The sequence below is a fragment of the Fragaria vesca genome, linkage group LG2, assembly GCF_000184155.1.
Source record: "Fragaria vesca subsp. vesca linkage group LG2, FraVesHawaii_1.0, whole genome shotgun sequence".
NCBI classification, from domain to species: Eukaryota; Viridiplantae; Streptophyta; class Magnoliopsida; order Rosales; family Rosaceae; genus Fragaria; species Fragaria vesca.
This window is the reverse complement of record NC_020492.1, coordinates 19,067,867-19,085,568: the sequence shown is the minus strand read 5'-3', so window position 1 is coordinate 19,085,568 and position 17,702 is coordinate 19,067,867. Positions and strand designations below refer to the sequence as shown.

General features: G+C 38.5%; 2 protein-coding genes across 2 annotated transcripts; one reads left to right on the top strand and one right to left on the bottom strand.

Moving 5' to 3' along the window:
* Positions 1-4,681: 4,681 nt before the first annotated feature.
* Positions 4,682-13,609, top strand: LOC101310769. Its single transcript, XM_004290835.1, has 7 exons — positions 4,682-4,890; positions 5,252-5,351; positions 5,548-8,611; positions 8,898-11,442; positions 11,780-12,234; positions 12,502-12,618; positions 13,066-13,609. The coding sequence occupies exons 2-7, from the start codon at positions 5,290-5,292 to the stop codon at positions 13,225-13,227; spliced, it is 6,405 nt and encodes a 2,134-aa protein (XP_004290883.1). The 5' UTR covers positions 4,682-4,890; positions 5,252-5,289; the 3' UTR covers positions 13,228-13,609.
* Positions 13,610-13,750: 141 nt separating this feature from the next.
* Positions 13,751-16,576, bottom strand: LOC101312015 (replication factor C subunit 5-like). The gene is made up of 9 exons (XM_004290840.1): positions 16,291-16,576; positions 15,740-15,947; positions 15,511-15,596; positions 15,275-15,434; positions 15,085-15,166; positions 14,719-14,848; positions 14,558-14,621; positions 14,413-14,481; positions 13,751-14,007 (listed from the first exon to the last, which is right to left on the bottom strand). Exons 1-9 carry the CDS (start codon positions 16,481-16,483, stop codon positions 13,908-13,910), a joined length of 1,092 nt encoding a protein of 363 aa, XP_004290888.1. The 5' UTR covers positions 16,484-16,576; the 3' UTR covers positions 13,751-13,907.
* Positions 16,577-17,702: the final 1,126 nt, after the last annotated feature.

The window sequence follows — 17,702 nt, the reverse complement described above, 5'->3', positions numbered from 1 at the left end:
GTTGTAGTTAAAGGATAAAAAGCGAATTTGATCTAACTTAAGTAGAACTTAGTAATTAATGGTAAATTTAGTCATTACATGACGTTACGTCCGAGTATTGTAGTTAAAAGATAAAAATCGAATTTGAGCAAGCTTGTGGGTTAATAGAATGAACCTAAATCTTATCGATTTCGGTAACTAAAAGATAACATCAGGACTTAAGAAGCATGTTTTACATTTTTATGTATGTTAATGATACCTTCAAATGAAAAGCACGACTTTTTGAAGTGGTACTTTACTAAACCTCCACATTACTTCATTTTTTAAGCCTTTATAAGTGGGCAGGTGTAATAACAGTGCTTGACGTATGAAGTCAAGGATTACTCACTAAACTAAGGATTAGCGGATCATAAAGATAATCGAATAGGCTTCACTTCTGGAAAAAAAATACTTTTTACTCATAGTTTGAGACCATCATCCCCCCACTTCTCACTAAGTCGAGTCATGAGTTGTAATCATGCCCTTAATCCATTATCGGTCAACCTAATTATTATTCTGATTGCTTTTACTTTTAGTCATCGGCTAAATAGTGATAACTGTTCAGATATAAATCACCACAGATTGTCGAGTTATTAAGAACTTAGGTGTGGAACACCATACTCATGTTCAAAATCTGTCGACGCCGACGTTGATTGGAGTTTAAATCTCAATATTTTATTAGTTGTTACTTGTAGAGGGAAGAAAACGTTATGTCATAACCTCTCGGCGTAAATTAGTCTTTGGACTTATAAAGTCTTTGAGGATATCATCATTGATCATGTAAAAAAAAAATACTGATCATATACACAATCGAAGTGTCATATCCGCGGTTTGTAAATATGAAAACATCGATGATTTTTGACATACTACTCATGTCCTCTTTCAACATTTCATATCATTGAAACTAGTATCCGTCGATTTTTATTAACAAACAAACACACACAAGATAAATTTTTTTGGTTAAAATTTCAGTTTTATTATTTGTTCGTAACCGATTGCTAATCAAAATTCTCCGCTTTCCGGTGAACACCAATAACTCGAACACCAATAACTTGTGCAATAGATCCCACCAATGCCTATCAAATAGCAGGCTCTTCTTCAAATCGAGATTAATCTACCCAAGTTACCACATGACCTGAAGTCGATCATGAACCGAAAATGTATGTAATTCGACATTTTTCTACTCCATGTACAAAAACATTAATGGTCTCCTGATGTGAAGGTTCATTGGTTCAATATAGCAGACATACCACATGCCTGTATATATCAGAGACTGAGGAAATTATGTGCCCTGAAACTTATACCTATCTATATAGCAACTGTTTGATAATGACGCTTCAAGAGAAAGAAGATTTCCCTTTATATACAGCGAAATAGATTGTTTAGGTGGGAAAATATCATCCGCAATTCTGCATTCATCAATTATATGAATTCAATTCCAAAATTTGCGCTCAGCTGTCTTCTGAACCACATTTACATCATACATTCCAGAACTCACCTTGTCTCTCATATTAACCTTCCCTTAATTTTTTTTTTTAACCATTGTCATTTCAAATCTGTGTTGTTGTTGTTTTTTTCTTGTTTTTGATAAATATTCAGCAATGTTTACCCCTCTTGAATGTGAAGATGTAGACACTGATTTTTAGTAGTGGATAATTGTTTTATTGATCAAGTAAACAACTCATATACAACAATTAGTCTTGAACACTGATTTTGATGGAACACAACAACTAGTCTAAAGGTTGAAATCATGACTTCCTTTTTACGAATGGGAGATGTATGCCACTAAACCTAACGGTATTGGGACATAATCGAATATTGTCCATGTCAACAAATGAATCAAAATTTGAATTTTTATGTAATTAACCAGCATTACATGCACAAGTCTATCTTCTTTCCTCCTAAAGTTGAGACATATATTAGGTCACATTAATTTTTCAATGACAAATTCACACACATATTGCGTCAATTCCTACTGCAAAAATTGATTACTTGTGGGGTGAGTTACATACGTGAGTACGTTTTTTCTTCGTTTTTAGGTTACATATACATGATCCAGTGATCCCTAGCTAAGATTGGGTCTACCTAATGCTTGAACAAATGGGTGGTTTGAATATCCACATCAATTATATAAAATATTTTATACATAAAACTACATTGTTTTCAGCTTTTCATATAAACATCACCAAGATTCATTTCATAGAATCAGGATTTTGTTTCTGTCACATCTATAAAAATATACTATACCACACCATATGTTATAACTAATCAAATGGTAGATACTTGAATCTAACAGAAATAATTTAAAGAAATAAATGTGACAGACATGCAGGCAAAGACCTAATTTATTTCACTGGTATCCAGGCTAATTAAATAAAGTGGTACCATTAGCTTGTACCACATTTCATATAACTTTGTAGCGTGCTTGATGAAGAGTTAAGACCACCTGGACCGCAGTTTTAAATTCGATAAACTCGCTGTAAAGTAGACACCAACACATGTGTTCATCCTTAATCACCACATAACCCGATCTTTTGATGTTAATTACTCTTTTTTTTTTTTTTTTTATTCATGTATAAACTATGTCATTAGATCAAATGATATTGAGCTAGTATTAATTACTTTATCCACACATTTCAGTTAGTTGAACGAAAGTTGGAAATGTTTGTCAACTTATAATATGAGATCTATATAGTATTTCATATGATAACAGAAACTAGCGTTGTTCAAATATAAACCTATTTTGATCTCGAGTTTAATCATTTTGAGTTGTGTTAAGTTTCTATTTGATTATCGAAGTTATGTGTTGGGATATAATTGTACTAGAAAATCATATTATTAATTCTTACGGACCTCGTAGTCGTTGTAGGACGTACTAAAGCTAGCTTTGATTCACGAACAAGTATTCAATTTATATTACACAACTAAAGAATAACAGGGTTCAAGGATTTAATAAAAGTCAGTAAGTCACATCAATGAAATAAGGGTCCAAATTGAATGATTTGGTTTGAATAGTACGAACAATGAAGGACACCATTATTTAGGTGGTTCAAATGCAACCATCACATTCTGTTTGTACTGATTAAAAGTAACCATCACATTACTTACAAGATAACTAGAATTCATGTCTTTTGCATAAGAATCCAATGCATCATCAAATCACATCATTCCTATTGTTTGTTAAAATTTTCACGTATTAACCATAAAAAATTACAGATCACACATAAATGATCATAGATTAAATGAGTGAATACGATTAATGAGTAGTCTATCATATGTATTATTGTGAGTCTTAACTCATTACTACTTGTCTATCTGTAGTGATAAACCATAAAAAATTACAGATCACACATAAGTGATCGGTAGAATAAGTGAGTGAATACGATTAATGAGTAGTCTATCACGATTAATGAGTAGTCTATCGTATGTATTATTGTGAGTCTTAACTCATTACTACTTGTCTATTTTTAGATGATAACGGTATAATATATAATGATTTGCTTTTGGCTTTTCGTTTTTTACCTTAATATATTAAGTTGTGATTGATTTTTTTTTTTAAACACAAGAATGGAAAATAATTTGTTCCAAATAATTTACAAACAAAAATCCAAGCTAGCACAAATCCCTAGGCCAAACCACAACTAGCTTGACCGTACCTGGCTCAGGGTCAGAAACCGAAACCAGGAGCCAATTAGCTCCCTCGACTACTGCCGAGTCATTTTGTACACCTTCTCCAGCCAATAAGATAAATATGAAAACATTGAAAATTAGAATATACAAATTTACAATAATAAAATTAAATTAAATTACCTAAAGTGATAAAGAGCGGTGTAATATGAAACTCCGCGTCATTACATTCGAGTCTCAACATTCATTAGCCTGTGGCAAACAAGTTTACGGGGTAAACCATCACAAGTGACCCAAGTGATTAAATGTTAGGTAGAGAATTTTATAACTCGAGTTTGATTCACAAAGATGTCAGAGTGGCCAGACACTATGTTGCAATGCATTGATAGAGCATTTCACATGCGCTTAACGTTAGTTTGATATTATTGAGATAGATTCGTGAATCTAATCTCCACACTGATTGAGTGAACGAGTTACTTGTTAACTGTGATGTCTTGCTATCTGAAATAAAAAAAAACAAAAAGAAAAAAGGAGAGGAAAATGGGGAACAGAGAGAACAAACAAATATGCACACACATGGAAAGGAAACGAAAAGACTGGGACTCGCTTGCTCTCTGTGTCACTCTGTCAGCCCTCCATTTCACTACTCTCTCACTCCTTCTCTCTCTCTCTCTGATATCTCCGCCGCAGCCCCACTCTCATTCCGGTCACTCTCCGCCGCTCAACTCCCTCCGTTTCAAGGTAATTTCCGTTTTCCTTTCTATTTACGCTATCATTTGTTTGTTTTTGGTTACTTTTTATTATATAAATTCCGGTGACAGTTCGAAATCGACGTTTTGCTTGCCCTAGATTCTGTGATGTCGCTCTGATCCGATCTCTACACTTATCCTTTACTCTATTTGATTCGCTCCGGCTGGAAATTCGTGACTAGCTGCATTATTATAACTGTGCTTTAACAATTCTTCATCGTGATTCGGTAGAGATCTGAATTTGATTCGGTTTTGATTTGTGTTTGGTGGCGCAGAGAGTTGGATTTGTTTTGGACTGAGAAGGAGGTTTGCATTGTGTGAGCCTGCACTGTAGCAGTTGTGACTTTTTGAACAGTGCCGGCGTGCTTGTTTTGTTTGTGTGTAGTATGGAGTGGAGGTTGAGGAGCTGAGTTTGGGATGCTGCTGAGGAAGAGGAGCTGGATTTCGAAGTAGTCGGAAGGCGGGGGAGGTCTTAGGCATTTGCATTGTCAGTGAGGTGAGTTTTGATGCGTTGCGATGTGTTTGTTTCCAGATTTATCATGTTTTAGTGGTGTTGAAAAGTGCATATAGTTTAGAGTTTTGGAGTGATCTTTGAATGCTGTTACGGTTTTGTTTTCTGGTCTGAAGAGAAGAGGGAAAATCAATAAATAGAGGTAGAACAGAAATCTAAGGGAAAGGAAAGCAAACAGATGTAGATCTCTCATGCAAGGTTTATTAGTTCACTAGCAATTGAAACAAAGAAATGCAAGTTGGTGTAGTAGTGGTTGTGGTTCAAGATTTGCTAGTCGAAGTAAAACTCCAGACTATTATCACTATGAGTAGTTTACTAAAATTGAATGTTTACTGTGATTTTACAGGTGGCCAAGGAGAAATCCGTAAGAAAAGTATAGTGCAAATGTCGAAGTCTTCCTCCCCTGAACTACGGGAACCCACGTCTTCTTCTACTTCTCGGTCAAGGTTAGCAATGTTCTATCTTCTTACTTTCTCTGTCTTTATTCTAAGTGGGGTGACAGATTGGTATTGTGAGTTTAGAAGACAAATGGTCTGAAAAAATTGATCCATAAAGTTTTTACACCAATTTCATAAATTGTTATAATATAAACGAGCAAGTATTCCTTTTCAATATATTCATATGCGTTCATGTTACACCCAGGGATTTAGATGAAACAATGGATGATGAAGAAGGTACAATGGCAAGTGTTGCTCAGTTTGTTGAGCAACTACATGCCAGCATGTCTTCACCACAAGAAAAAGAACATATAACAGCACGTCTGCTAGGTATTGCCAAAGCAAGGAAGGATGCAAGAACAATCATTGGTTCACATTCCCAGGCTATGCCATTGTTCATAAATATTCTCAGGAGCGGCACCCCTGTTGCAAAGGTTAATGTTGCGGCAACTCTCAGTGTTCTGTGTAAAGATGGAGACTTGCGTCTTAAAGTACTTCTAGGTGGGTGCATCCCCCCGTTACTCTCACTTCTGAAGTCGGAGTCAACTGAGGCCAGGAAGGCTGCGGCTGAAGCTATATATGAAGTTTCTTCCGGAGGGCTTTCAGATGATCATGTTGGCATGAAAATATTTATTACAGAAGGTGTTGTACCAAACTTGTGGAATCAACTGAATCCCAACAGCAAACAGGACAAAGTGGTAGAGGGATTTGTGACAGGGGCTTTAAGAAATCTTTGTGGCGACAAGGATGGTTACTGGAGAGCAACACTTGAGGCTGGTGGAGTAGATATCACTGTAGGTCTCCTGTATTCTGACAATGCGGCCGCCCAGTCCAATGCTGCGTCCCTTTTGGCCCGTCTCATGCTGGCTTTCAGTGATAGCATCCCCAAAGTAATAGATTCTGGAGCTGTCAAAGCTTTGCTTCAGCTTGTGGGTCAAGAAAATGATGTTTCTGTTCGTGCTAGTGCTGCTGATGCTCTGGAAGCTCTTTCTTCAAAGTCAACTGGCGCTAAGAAAGCTATAGTTGATGCAAATGGTTTTCCAGTTCTGATTGGGGCTATTGTTGCTCCATCCAAGGAGTGCATGCGAGGTGAGTGTGGGCAGGCTCTCCAGGAGCATTCAACAAGGGCTTTAGCAAATATTTGTGGTGGGGTTTCGGCTTTAATACTTTATCTTGGAGAGCTTTCACAGTCAGCTCGCCTATCTGCCCCAGTTGCTGATATCATTGGAGCTCTTGCGTACACTTTAATGGTCTTTGAGCAAAAATCTGGTGATGGTAAGGAATCTTTTAAGGTAACAAAGATAGAGGACATTCTCGTAATGCTGCTAAAGCCTCGTGATAATAAACTTGTTCAAGAGCGTGTCCTCGAGGCCATGGCTAGTCTGTATGGCAACATTCATCTCTCAAAATGGCTCAATCATGCAGAAGCGAAGAAGGTGCTTATTGGACTTATAACAATGGCTGCTGCCGATGTACAAGAGTCTCTAATACTGTCTTTGACAAGCTTATGCTGTGATGGTGTTGGAATCTGGGAGTCCATTGGCGAGAGAGAAGGAATTCAGCTACTTATTTCATTGCTTGGTTTATCCAGTGAGCAACATCAAGAATATGCTGTTCAATTGCTGGGGATCTTAACTGACCAGGTTGATGACAGCAAGTGGGCTATTACTGCTGCTGGTGGGATTCCTCCTCTAGTGCAGTTGTTAGAAACGGGGTCTCAAAAGGCGAAGGAGGATGCCGCTCATGTGTTGTGGAATTTGTGCTGTCACAGTGAGGATATTCGTGCATGTGTTGAAAGTGCAGGAGCCATTCCTGCATTTTTATGGCTTCTAAAAAGTGGGGGAACAAAAGGGCAAGAAGCATCAGCTATGGCACTTACAAAGCTTATCCGAACAGCCGATTCTGCCACCATTAATCAGTTGTTAGCTTTGCTCCTAGGTGACTCTCCATGCTCAAAGGCCCATACTATCACGGTGTTGGGTCATGTACTCATAATGGCATCACACAAGGATCTTGTGCATAAGGGTTCAGCAGCTAATAAAGGGTTGAGGTCTCTCGTTCAGGTTCTCAACTCATCAAATGAAGAAACTCAAGAGTATGCTGCGTCTGTCTTAGCTGATCTATTCAGCACAAGACAAGATATTTGCGATACTCTAGCAACTGATGAGATTGTGCATCCTTGCATGAAGCTTTTGACCAGCAGTACGCAAGCTGTTGCAACACAGTCAGCTCGAGCTCTGGGTGCTCTATCCCGTCCTATGAAGACCAAAACTATAAGCAAGATGTCGTATATTGCAGAAGGGGATGTTAAACCCCTCATTAAACTAGCGAAAACTTCTTCAATTGATGCTGCTCAAACTGCAGTTGCTGCACTTGCAAATCTTCTCTCTGATCCCCAGATTGCTGCCGAAGCCCTGGCAGAAGATGTTGTTTCAGCTTTGATAAGGGTACTGGGAGATGGAACTACAGAAGGTAAAAAGAATGCATCCCGTGCCCTCCATCAATTGTTGAAGCATTTTCCAGTAGGTGATGTGCTCACAGGAAATGCTCATTGCCGTTTTGCTATTCTTGCTGTTGTTGATTCCTTAAATGCATTGGATATGGATGAGACTGATGCTGCTGATGCTTTAGAAGTTGTAGCACTTTTGGCCAGAACTAAAATGGGTGCGAATTTCACTTACCCTCCATGGTCTGTATTTGCTGAAGTTGAAGCAAGCTTAGAACCTCTTGTCCGCTGTCTGGCCGAAGGGCCTCCTTTGCTTCAGGATAAGGCGATAGAAATTTTGTCTAGGCTTTGTGGGGAGCAACCAGTTGTGCTCGGTGATCTATTGGTAGCAAGATCTAGATCCCTTGGTTCACTAGCTAACAGAATAATGAACTCATCTAGTTTAGAAGTCAGAGTTGGAGGGGCTGCATTACTCATTTGTGCAGCAAAAGAGCACAAAGAGCAGTGGATGGAAGTACTTGAGGTGTCAGGATGTTTAAAACCACTAATGTATGCTTTAGTGGATATGATGAAGCAAAATTCTAGCTGCTCCTCTTTAGAAATTGAAGTCCGAACTTCTAAAGCTTTTATGGAAAGATCTGCATTCCACGAAGGGGATGAGTTTAATGTCCCTGATCCAGCTGTTGTCTTGGCCGGTACAGTTGCTTTGTGGTTGCTATGTATAATTGGTTCCTGTAATGCAAAGAGCAAACTCACCATTATGGAAGCGGGTGGTCTTGAGGCTCTCTCTGACAAACTTGAGAGCCACACTTCCAATCCACAGGTATACATTAGCTGTCACTCTCTCTCTCTCTCTCTCTAGGTTGTGCTGATGAGGATTGAATGATCAATTGGTTACTTGTTCTGTAGAATAAACTTTTATTATATGTGGATAATGTAAATGAGTACTACATTTTTTGAGGAGTTTGGTACTTCTGTGTTTTCTGTATTTAAACTCTTATTGTCTAAAATTTGATACTGTTTTAGTTTTATTTGCTCATTTGTTTTTGGTAGTCATTCTTGGAAATATAACATATGTAGCTTACTCAATTGGTAATCTTCATGTACAGGCAGAATATGAGGATACTGAAGGTATATGGATTAGTGCCCTGCTACTGGCTATTCTCTTCCAAGATGCCAATGTTGTTTCATCTCCTGCAACAATGCGCATCATAGCTTCACTTGCGCTTCTGCTGAGATCGGATGAGGTGATTGATAGGTTCTTTGCTGCCCAGTCAATGGCCAGTCTTGTTTGCAGTGGTAATAAGGAAACAATTCTTGCTATTGCAAATTCAGGTGCTGTTGCTGGTTTGATAACCCTCATTGGTTTTGTAGAATCCGATATGCCTAACCTTGTTACTTTATCACAAGAGTTTTCTCTGATGCGAAACCCTGATCAAGTTGTCTTGGAGCACCTTTTTGATTTTGAAGATGTAAGAGTTGGATCCACAGCACGTAAATCTATACCGCTCTTGGTGGATCTCTTGAGACCAATGCCAGATAGACCTGGTGCCCCCCCAGTTGCTCTTAAGCTCTTGACCTGTATCGCTGATGGAAGTGATACAAATAAATTAGTCATGGCTGAAGCTGGAGCTCTGGATGCTCTGACAAAGTACCTGTCTTTGAGCCCACAAGATTCGACTGAAGCTGCAATATCTGATTTATTCAGAATATTGTTTAGCCATCCTGATCTGATTCGTTATGAAGCATCAGCTAGTTCATTGAATCAACTCATAGCCGTTCTGCGTCTGGGGTCAAGAAATGCTAGATACAGTGCTGCGAGAGCTCTTCACGAACTATTTGATGCTGAGAACATCAGAGATTCTGATTTAGCCAGGCAATCTGTTCAGCCTTTGGTTGACATGCTTAACGCTGCATCGGAGAATGAACAGGAGGCTGCTCTTGTTGCTATAATTAAGCTGACTTCAGGGAACTCTTATACCGCAGCTTTGTTGACTGACGTGGAGGGAAATCCACTGGAGAGTTTATTTAAAATACTTTCTTCAGCTGCATCCTTGGATTTAAAGAGACTTGCTGCACAATTATGTTGTGTACTGTTTGATAATACCCAAGTCAGAGGAAATCCAATTGCCTCTGAATGTATAGAGCCTCTTATTTCCTTGATGCTTTCTGGTATAAATGCAGCTGTAGAAGCTGGGGTTTGTGCTTTTGAAAAATTGTTGGATGATGAACACCAGGTAGAGCTTGCAGTGAACTATAATGTTGTCAATCTCCTTGTTGGATTAGTTTCTGGTACGAACAGTCAGCTCATTGAGGCAAGCATCTGCTCTCTCATAAAGTTGGGCAAAGACCGAACCCGATGCAAATCAGATATGATCAATGCTGGCATTATTGATAAGTGTCTTGAGCTACTTCCTGTTGCAGCCAGTTCATTATGCTCGTCTATTGCTGAATTATTTCGCATTTTAACAAATAGTGATGCAATTGCTAGAAGTTTGGCTGCTGCAACAATCGTAGAACCCCTTTTCCTTGTTTTACTTCGTCCAGATTTCAGTATGTGGGGACAGCACAGTGCATTGCAAGCTCTAGTAAATATTTTGGAGAAGCCACAAAGCCTCGCAACTTTGAAACTTACGCCTAGCCAAGTCATTGAGCCTCTGATTTCATTTCTTGAATCCCCATCTCTAGCCATCCAGCAGCTTGGTACAGAATTGCTATCTCATCTTCTTGCACAAGAACATTTTCAGCAAGATATTACAACAAAAAATGCAGTTGTTCCTCTAGTGCAACTTGCTGGAATTGGAATATTGAACTTACAGCAAACAGCGATAATGGCATTGGAAAAAATCTCTACAAGCTGGCCAAAGGCAGTTGCTGATGCTGGAGGTATTTTTGAGCTCGGAAAGGTTATCATACAAGATGATCCTCAGCCACCTCATGCATTGTGGGAATCAGCTGCCTTAGTTCTCTCAAATGTTTTGTGCTTCAATGCTGAGTACTACTTTAAGGTTCCTGTGGTGGTTCTTGTTAAAATGTTGCATTCAACGGTGGATAGCACTATTACTGTGGCTCTCAATGCACTACTTGTTCATGAAAGGAGTGATAAGCTAAGTGCTGAACAGATGACTGAAAATGGTGTTATAGATGCCTTGTTGGACCTTTTAAGATCTCATCAATGTGAAGAAGCATCTGGAAGGTTACTTGAAGCTTTATTCAACAATGCCAGGATACGAGCAATGAAGGTTTCCAAGTATGCAATAGCACCTTTATCACAGTATCTGTTGGATTCACAAACCAAATCACAATCTGGAAAACTTCTCGTAGCTCTAGCTCTTGGAGACCTATCCCAACATGAAGGGCTCGCTAGAGCCAGTGATTCTGTTTCTGCATGTCGTGCATTAGTAAGCTTGCTTGAAGATCAGCCCACAGAAGATATGAAAATGGTGGCAATTTGTGCATTGCAAAATTTTGTCATGAATAGCAGAACGAATCGGCGTGCTGTCGCAGAAGCAGGGGGCATTCTGGTTATTCAAGAACTACTACTATCTCTCAACACAGAAGTTGCTGGGCAGGCAGCATTGCTTATCAAATTTTTGTTTTCTAATCACACACTTCAAGAATATGTATCGAACGAGCTCATCAGATCTCTGACAGGTAATCCGAATTGCTTTTGTTTGAGCATAATATCTTCTTGTGTAGGCTAAAATTGCTTTTGTTTCAAATTCTCATATGAGTATATGAGAATTTGAAACTGTTCCTTTTGTACATCTTTAGGAACTGTTAGTAGTCATAGTAATCTGTTCCTACCCTGCCCTTTAATTGTTTCAAAACAACTTTTTCATCTACTCTGCAAAATATAACTCTTATCTTTGGGTCTATTATCTTTGTGAACCTTCATTGAAGGTTGTCACGAGGAGTTTTGCGTTTGTAACTTGTGCTTTCTTTCTGCCTGCGCCATTAATATGGGTCCCATGATTGCTTTGTCATGCAGCTGCATTAGAGAGAGAGCTGTGGTCTGCAGCAACTATTAATGAAGAGGTCTTGAGAGCCCTGCATATGATATTCACCAACTTTCCTAAGCTCCATATTTCTGAGGCAGCCACTCTCTGCATTCCCAATCTGATTGGCGCTCTTAAATCTGGCAGTGAGGCAGCTCAGGATGTCGTGTTGGACACCCTATCCTTGTTGAAACATTCTTGGTCAACCATGCCAATAGATATTGCGAAGTCTCAGGCCGTGGTTGCTGCTGAAGCTATTCCCATCTTACAAATGCTTATGAAAACCTGCCCACCAAGTTTCCATGAGAGGGCAGACAGCCTGTTGCATTGCTTACCAGGTTGTTTGACTGTTACAATCAAGCGTGGTAACAACCTTAAACAGGCTATGGGAGGCACAAATGCTTTTTGCCGATTGACAATAGGCAATGGTCCTCCTCGACAAACCAAGGTAATGTAGTTCCATAAACTAATGTACAAAAACTGAACTATCGAGTTCATTGTCTTATAGGGTTGGCTGATCTTAATTCCTGGAAAAATTTCCTTTCCTTTCCCCACCCCTCCCTCCAAGTCAGCATTACAGATTTATTATTTTCTTTGTCTTTGTAACTGTAGACACATGGTTGGAGAGACTGCAAATTGTTAATCAAGTTGATAATGCGTATTATTTTCTCGTTTCTGCTTACAGCTTGATGTTATATTAATGTTCTGTCATTAGGTAGTGAGCCATAGTACGTCTCCCGAATGGAAAGAAGGGTTTACGTGGGCATTTGATGTGCCCCCAAAGGGACAAAAGCTCCATATCATCTGCAAAAGCAAAAATACCTTTGGAAAGGTAATTTCTTTTCCACCTACCTAGGCCTACGATTTAATTACTGTGATCTTGAATCTTCTCTAAGCTATGCTCATCATCATAGAAAGAGTTCTATTACCATTGCACTGAATACTTGTGAAACTAATAGTTATTAACATGCCCCAAGCACCACCTTTCCATTTTCAAAGCAATTCCAAACAATGACAATTAGTCTCATAATTATTGACAATATATATGATAAAACAAATTTAAAATGCAAAAAGGTTTGTTAACAACAATTTGGAGTATGTTAATAACAACACCCCCGTTGACCAAAAAAAAATAACAACACCCCCAATCTTTCATCGACACCCTTGACTATTTTTTTATAAATCTTTACACATATTATGAGGACTGAGTACCCATCCTGCCTTGATGCACAGCAATTTTAGTTTTAATTAGGGTTAATCTCTGTTTCCTTATTTTCAGTCAACACTGGGGAGAGTGACTATCCAGATTGATAAGGTTGTGTCGGAAGGAGTATACAGTGGGTTATTCAGCCTAAACCATGACAACAACAAAGATGGATCTTCGCGTACACTTGAGATCGAGATTATCTGGTCCAACAGAATGCCTGATGAGGACATGTGAGTCACCTGCCTTCTGATAATACCAGAAAAATAATCCCAATTGGGCAGAAGATTGGTTTGCTTGTAATTATTTTTATGTTTTTTAAGGGTCCAGTTTTGTAGTTTGAAAGATCAATCTGCTCGAGGAAGTGTAAATTATATTATTAGCTTGCAGAAACGATAGATTGGAAAGGCATTCCCACGGTTCACGGGAATAAAAGCTTATTAGATTTTTGTACAGGTCAGTCTATAGCTAGCAATTTAAAGATACTTGAAAGATTGGCGATTAGCATTTGAAGTTCTTGGAAAGTTGGAGTAGCTTTCTGCGCCAATTGCTTTCATTATGAGCTGCTGTACATGTACTGGTATTGTTTTACCTAGCAATGTATTCGTACTTAGAGCAACCACATGATTCTATTTATTTATTTAAGCTCAAAACCTTTTGAAAGATCAAAAGCTGATTACCAAACCGCCTCTTTGCGATTAGCAGGACTAAAATTGACTGAATGTAAAAAGAAGCCTAAGTAACCTTAGCAAGCAGACCAGGACAACAAAAGAAAGTGAATATCTGAGGAATGCTGTGCACATCAGAAGTACATGGTGAAAACTACTACCAAAGCTTAAGTCTCAACTGTTCAAACTAAAGACATAACTCTTCACATTCTTTGACTTCAATCAAAAGCCACAAAAAGACCAGCATAACTACTTTGCAGCAGCAACAAGTGCAGAGCGAGCTTTCGTAAAAGTAGCAATTATTGATCCAAGTTGCAATTTATCGTTGCACCCAAAGCTCAACCTGTACCTGCAAATGTTAATCAAACTTGTGCTGATTAATAAACAAACTAATCATACTATATCGATTAAAACTTCCAAGTATAAGAATTTGGTAAGGCTAATAACAACAATAGGTCAAGCATGTTGACCACAACCACTCAAACCTATCCTAGCCTGACAATAACTTCTGCAAATGCATTATGCTCCACCAGTTCAGTAATAAAGATTAGTGCTTCTCTAGTGAATGCTTTAACCTTAATATCAACCATACTATACATGGCAGATATTGATTTAGATTAAGCTACACTTTTCTGAGCCACCTCTATTCTTCATTATGTGCCAAAAGCTTGGGCCCCATTTATGTTTACGTGTTTAACCCAGATTGAAAGAATGATGAGCAAATGAAACGAGAATAAGGCACGGAGATACATACTCTATGTCAGCTAAATCATTGATTAACAAAACTCGAACATCTGGTGGCATCTTGATCTTAAAAACAAACCTGTTCAGATAAAGCAGTGTAAATGAGATTACGGAATAAGCACCAAGAGGAAATATAGAAAATAAAGCACACTTACATAGTCACTTCTCTTACAATATCTACCAGGGCCAATCCCTTTATTGTCTTCATATCAGAAATTCCTGCAAGAGAAGAAGTCTGTAACTTATGCATAAAAAGAACTTTTGAGACATACTGTTCCTGCTTGTAAGACTAATAAGAGAATAAGGAAGTGACTACGTTTGAAAGCCTCTGTAAATGACTCGTTCAAAAGCCAGTGAGATATTTGCTCAATGTCCTTAGGCAATGGATTTCCTGTGCAAAGATATACTGCTTCTTCTGTTATCTTCTGTGAAGCCATATGAGTTGACTGCATACAGTGAAGCAGAACTGCCCGTGTTATTTACAATCCACGTATGATAAAAATATACATTGAAATATGACCAATAGCTTAACAGAAGTTGTTAAAAAGTCTACAAGTCCACATGACTAATTTGGCAAATGGTAATTCATTATATTCTAACGTTTATAAGAGAAACAAAACAGAAGAAAAAGAAGAACACACAAATACACAAAAAAGAAACATCGTAATAGAGGTATTATAACCTGCAGAATGTTCAGAGCCTTTCTCATGTCACCATTGCTCAGCCGTACAACTGCTGCTAAGCCATTCTCAAATACATCAAGCCTGTAATCCAATGGACAAAATGTCAAAGATAACTTACCAAATTTTAACATTCACTCACATCTGCACAAGTTCTGCACTCTGCAATAAAGTTATAAAAATAATACTTACCCTTCAGCATCTATAACATGTTTTAGTCGGTCTTTTACATGAAAAGAATCAAGTGGAGCAAACCGGAAACGTGTGCATCTTGACTGTAACGCAGGAATAATCTTGTTGACATGGTTACAGATCAGTGTAAACCTAGTGTTCTTCGTGTATTTCTCAATCACTGCACCAAAAAATATACAAAACAAATGAGAATCAGAGAAATGTACAAAATATAGCGCATAACAAATAATTTATACCTCTTCTCAAAGCAAATTGAGCATCCTTAGTCATAGCATCTGCCTCATCCAGTAAGACCAACTTCACAGGTACCTTTTCCGTTTCCCTGAACCATAACTAATCAGTTACAATCCAGTGCTTTTAAGCCAGAAACCAAAACGCCTAGATAGTTGCCAAGATTAAAGAACGACAGAAAACCCAAAAAACAAACGAAAGAGCCTTTTTCCGTGATATGCATACCCCCCAAACAAACCCTGTGAGCTTGCAAAATTCTGGATCTGTTGCCTCACAACATCAATTCCCCTGTCATCCGACGCATTCAGCTCGAGAATTATCTTACGATACTGTGCACCATAGAGTTTGCGTGCCACGGCAAGAATTGTCGAAGTTTTCCCAGTGCCAGGAGGGCCATACAGCAGGAGGTGTGGCAATCTGTTCTCACTAGCCAACCTGTCAACTATTCAACACAACCACAACAACAATGTCCATCATTCAAACAACCCAAACAACCAAATAGAACCATAACCACAAGACATTACCCAAATTTAAGCCCCTAATTTCACTGCAACACATACATAAACCCTAATTCCTCCTCACTTTTGTGAAATTGGAAATTACTGGTCTTCCATATTCATCTACTCTCAGATTTAACCATGCATAACACACATTTGCTTCCAAATTTTTACCATGAATCCAAAAATTAAAGTAAAAAACTGAGATAGTGAAGTGAGGCATAAACCCAGAAGCAAAACCCTTGAAAATTAGATAAAGGTGGAATCTTTGGTTAGGGAATGGCTTACTGGTGTCGACAATGTCGCGGTGGGCGGCGACGTCGGCGAGGGACTGAGGGCGGTACTTCTCGACCCAAGGAGTGGCTTCGCCGTGGATGGGGCCGGAAACGGCGACGTTTTTGCCCTTGTCGTTGTTGGGTTTTAGAGAGGAGGGGTTGGTATCGTCGCCGTCGATGTCCATGGGAGTGATGAGCTCAGCCATGGTCAGCCCAATATGGGGTTTTAGGTCAACTCGGAGTCGAGGTTTTCAGTGATCTTGGGGAGGCTATGGCGCCAACTTAGATTCTTTTGAGGGCGGGATTTTACCCTCTTGTAGCTCCTCATTATTTATTATTTATTTTTATTTTTATTTTTTAGGTTTTTGATAATTAAATACTTTGGTGACGTCTTCATTTCATTTTTTCGGATTATCCATTACTAACGCTTCCTTTCAGATTGAAGAACGTCAAGAGTGTTTTTCGTCTATAATGTCAGATTTTAAACCAAATCGTATCAAATTTGGCTTCGAATGATTTTGATCTTCTATCGGAGGAGAAAAAAAAATAGGCTAATGGTTTTTCAGTGAACGCTCCATTGACATGATATGCATCTAGCTGCATGGAAGAAGCGTCACATTAGTAACTTAACGGAGATAGTAGATGGATAGTTAACAGAGTAATCACATTGTGTGCTATTTGATAATCCGAGAATTCAAACTATAATCGTATGTACTAAACTATTGACGCTCTCAAGGTATATAGAGTGATCAATAATTTACTGTTATCTTTACGTTTACAAAGAAATTACCATGGCGATGAAACCGGATAAGAAGCTTGTAGGATTGTGACCAGAACGCTATTTTTTTCTTGAACTTATCATGTACCATAAGCTTATCATTTGTTTGCTCTAAAAAAAAAAGCTTATCATTTGTAAACATGTTGACGGAACACCGAAGACCTGATACAATTTTTCTATAACTATTGTTAGTTGGAAATCATAAAAATACACTTTTGAAGGTGAAAACAATCTGTGCAAGAATGCAACTTCACATGAAACCATGGAGCATGTCACGGTTGAATTTCGACCTAAGTATTAATTTTGGTTATTCACGGATTTAAAACTTGTGCTCAGTTTAATAATTAAAAAAAAAAAAAAAAAAAAAACCTTAGTAGACTCAGTTCTTTCAGCCTTGAGTCCCTTGACCATGCTAGGAAGAGAGGCAACAACAAACCCGAGGCATAATTAAGGAAAACAAAGAAGAGTCCATCAGAAAATGAAACCGCGTTCTGCACGCAATCAAAAAAGATCAAACAACACAGAGCAAACCTTTCACAAGAATAGGCAGACAGTTTTGAAGGTTAACCAGAGCTCAGGATTCAGAACCCAAAACAGTCATAACTGATGATGAATGCTAATGCAGCATGCACAGGGGGTTTGGCCAA

What these genes read in the sequence shown, in the direction of transcription:
- LOC101310769 (XM_004290835.1), top strand. Translation starts at nt 5,290, where the DNA reads ATGTCGAAGTCTTCCTCCCCTGAACTACGGGAACCCACGTCTTCTTCT. An exon ending in GCCACACTTCCAATCCACAG is followed by an intron (nt 8,612 to 8,897) that starts GTATACATTAGC and finishes CTTCATGTACAG; the next exon opens with GCAGAATATGAGGATACTGA. An exon ending in GCAAAAATACCTTTGGAAAG is followed by an intron (nt 12,619 to 13,065) that starts GTAATTTCTTTT and finishes CCTTATTTTCAG; the next exon opens with TCAACACTGGGGAGAGTGAC.
- LOC101312015 (XM_004290840.1), bottom strand. Translation starts at nt 16,483, where the DNA reads ATGGCTGAGCTCATCACTCCCATGGACATCGACGGCGACGATACCAAC. An exon ending in CCGCGACATTGTCGACACCA is followed by an intron (nt 15,948 to 16,290) that starts GTAAGCCATTCC and finishes TGTGTTGAATAG; the next exon opens with TTGACAGGTTGGCTAGTGAG. An exon ending in AGGCTCTGAACATTCTGCAG is followed by an intron (nt 14,849 to 15,084) that starts GTTATAATACCT and finishes CACTGTATGCAG; the next exon opens with TCAACTCATATGGCTTCACA.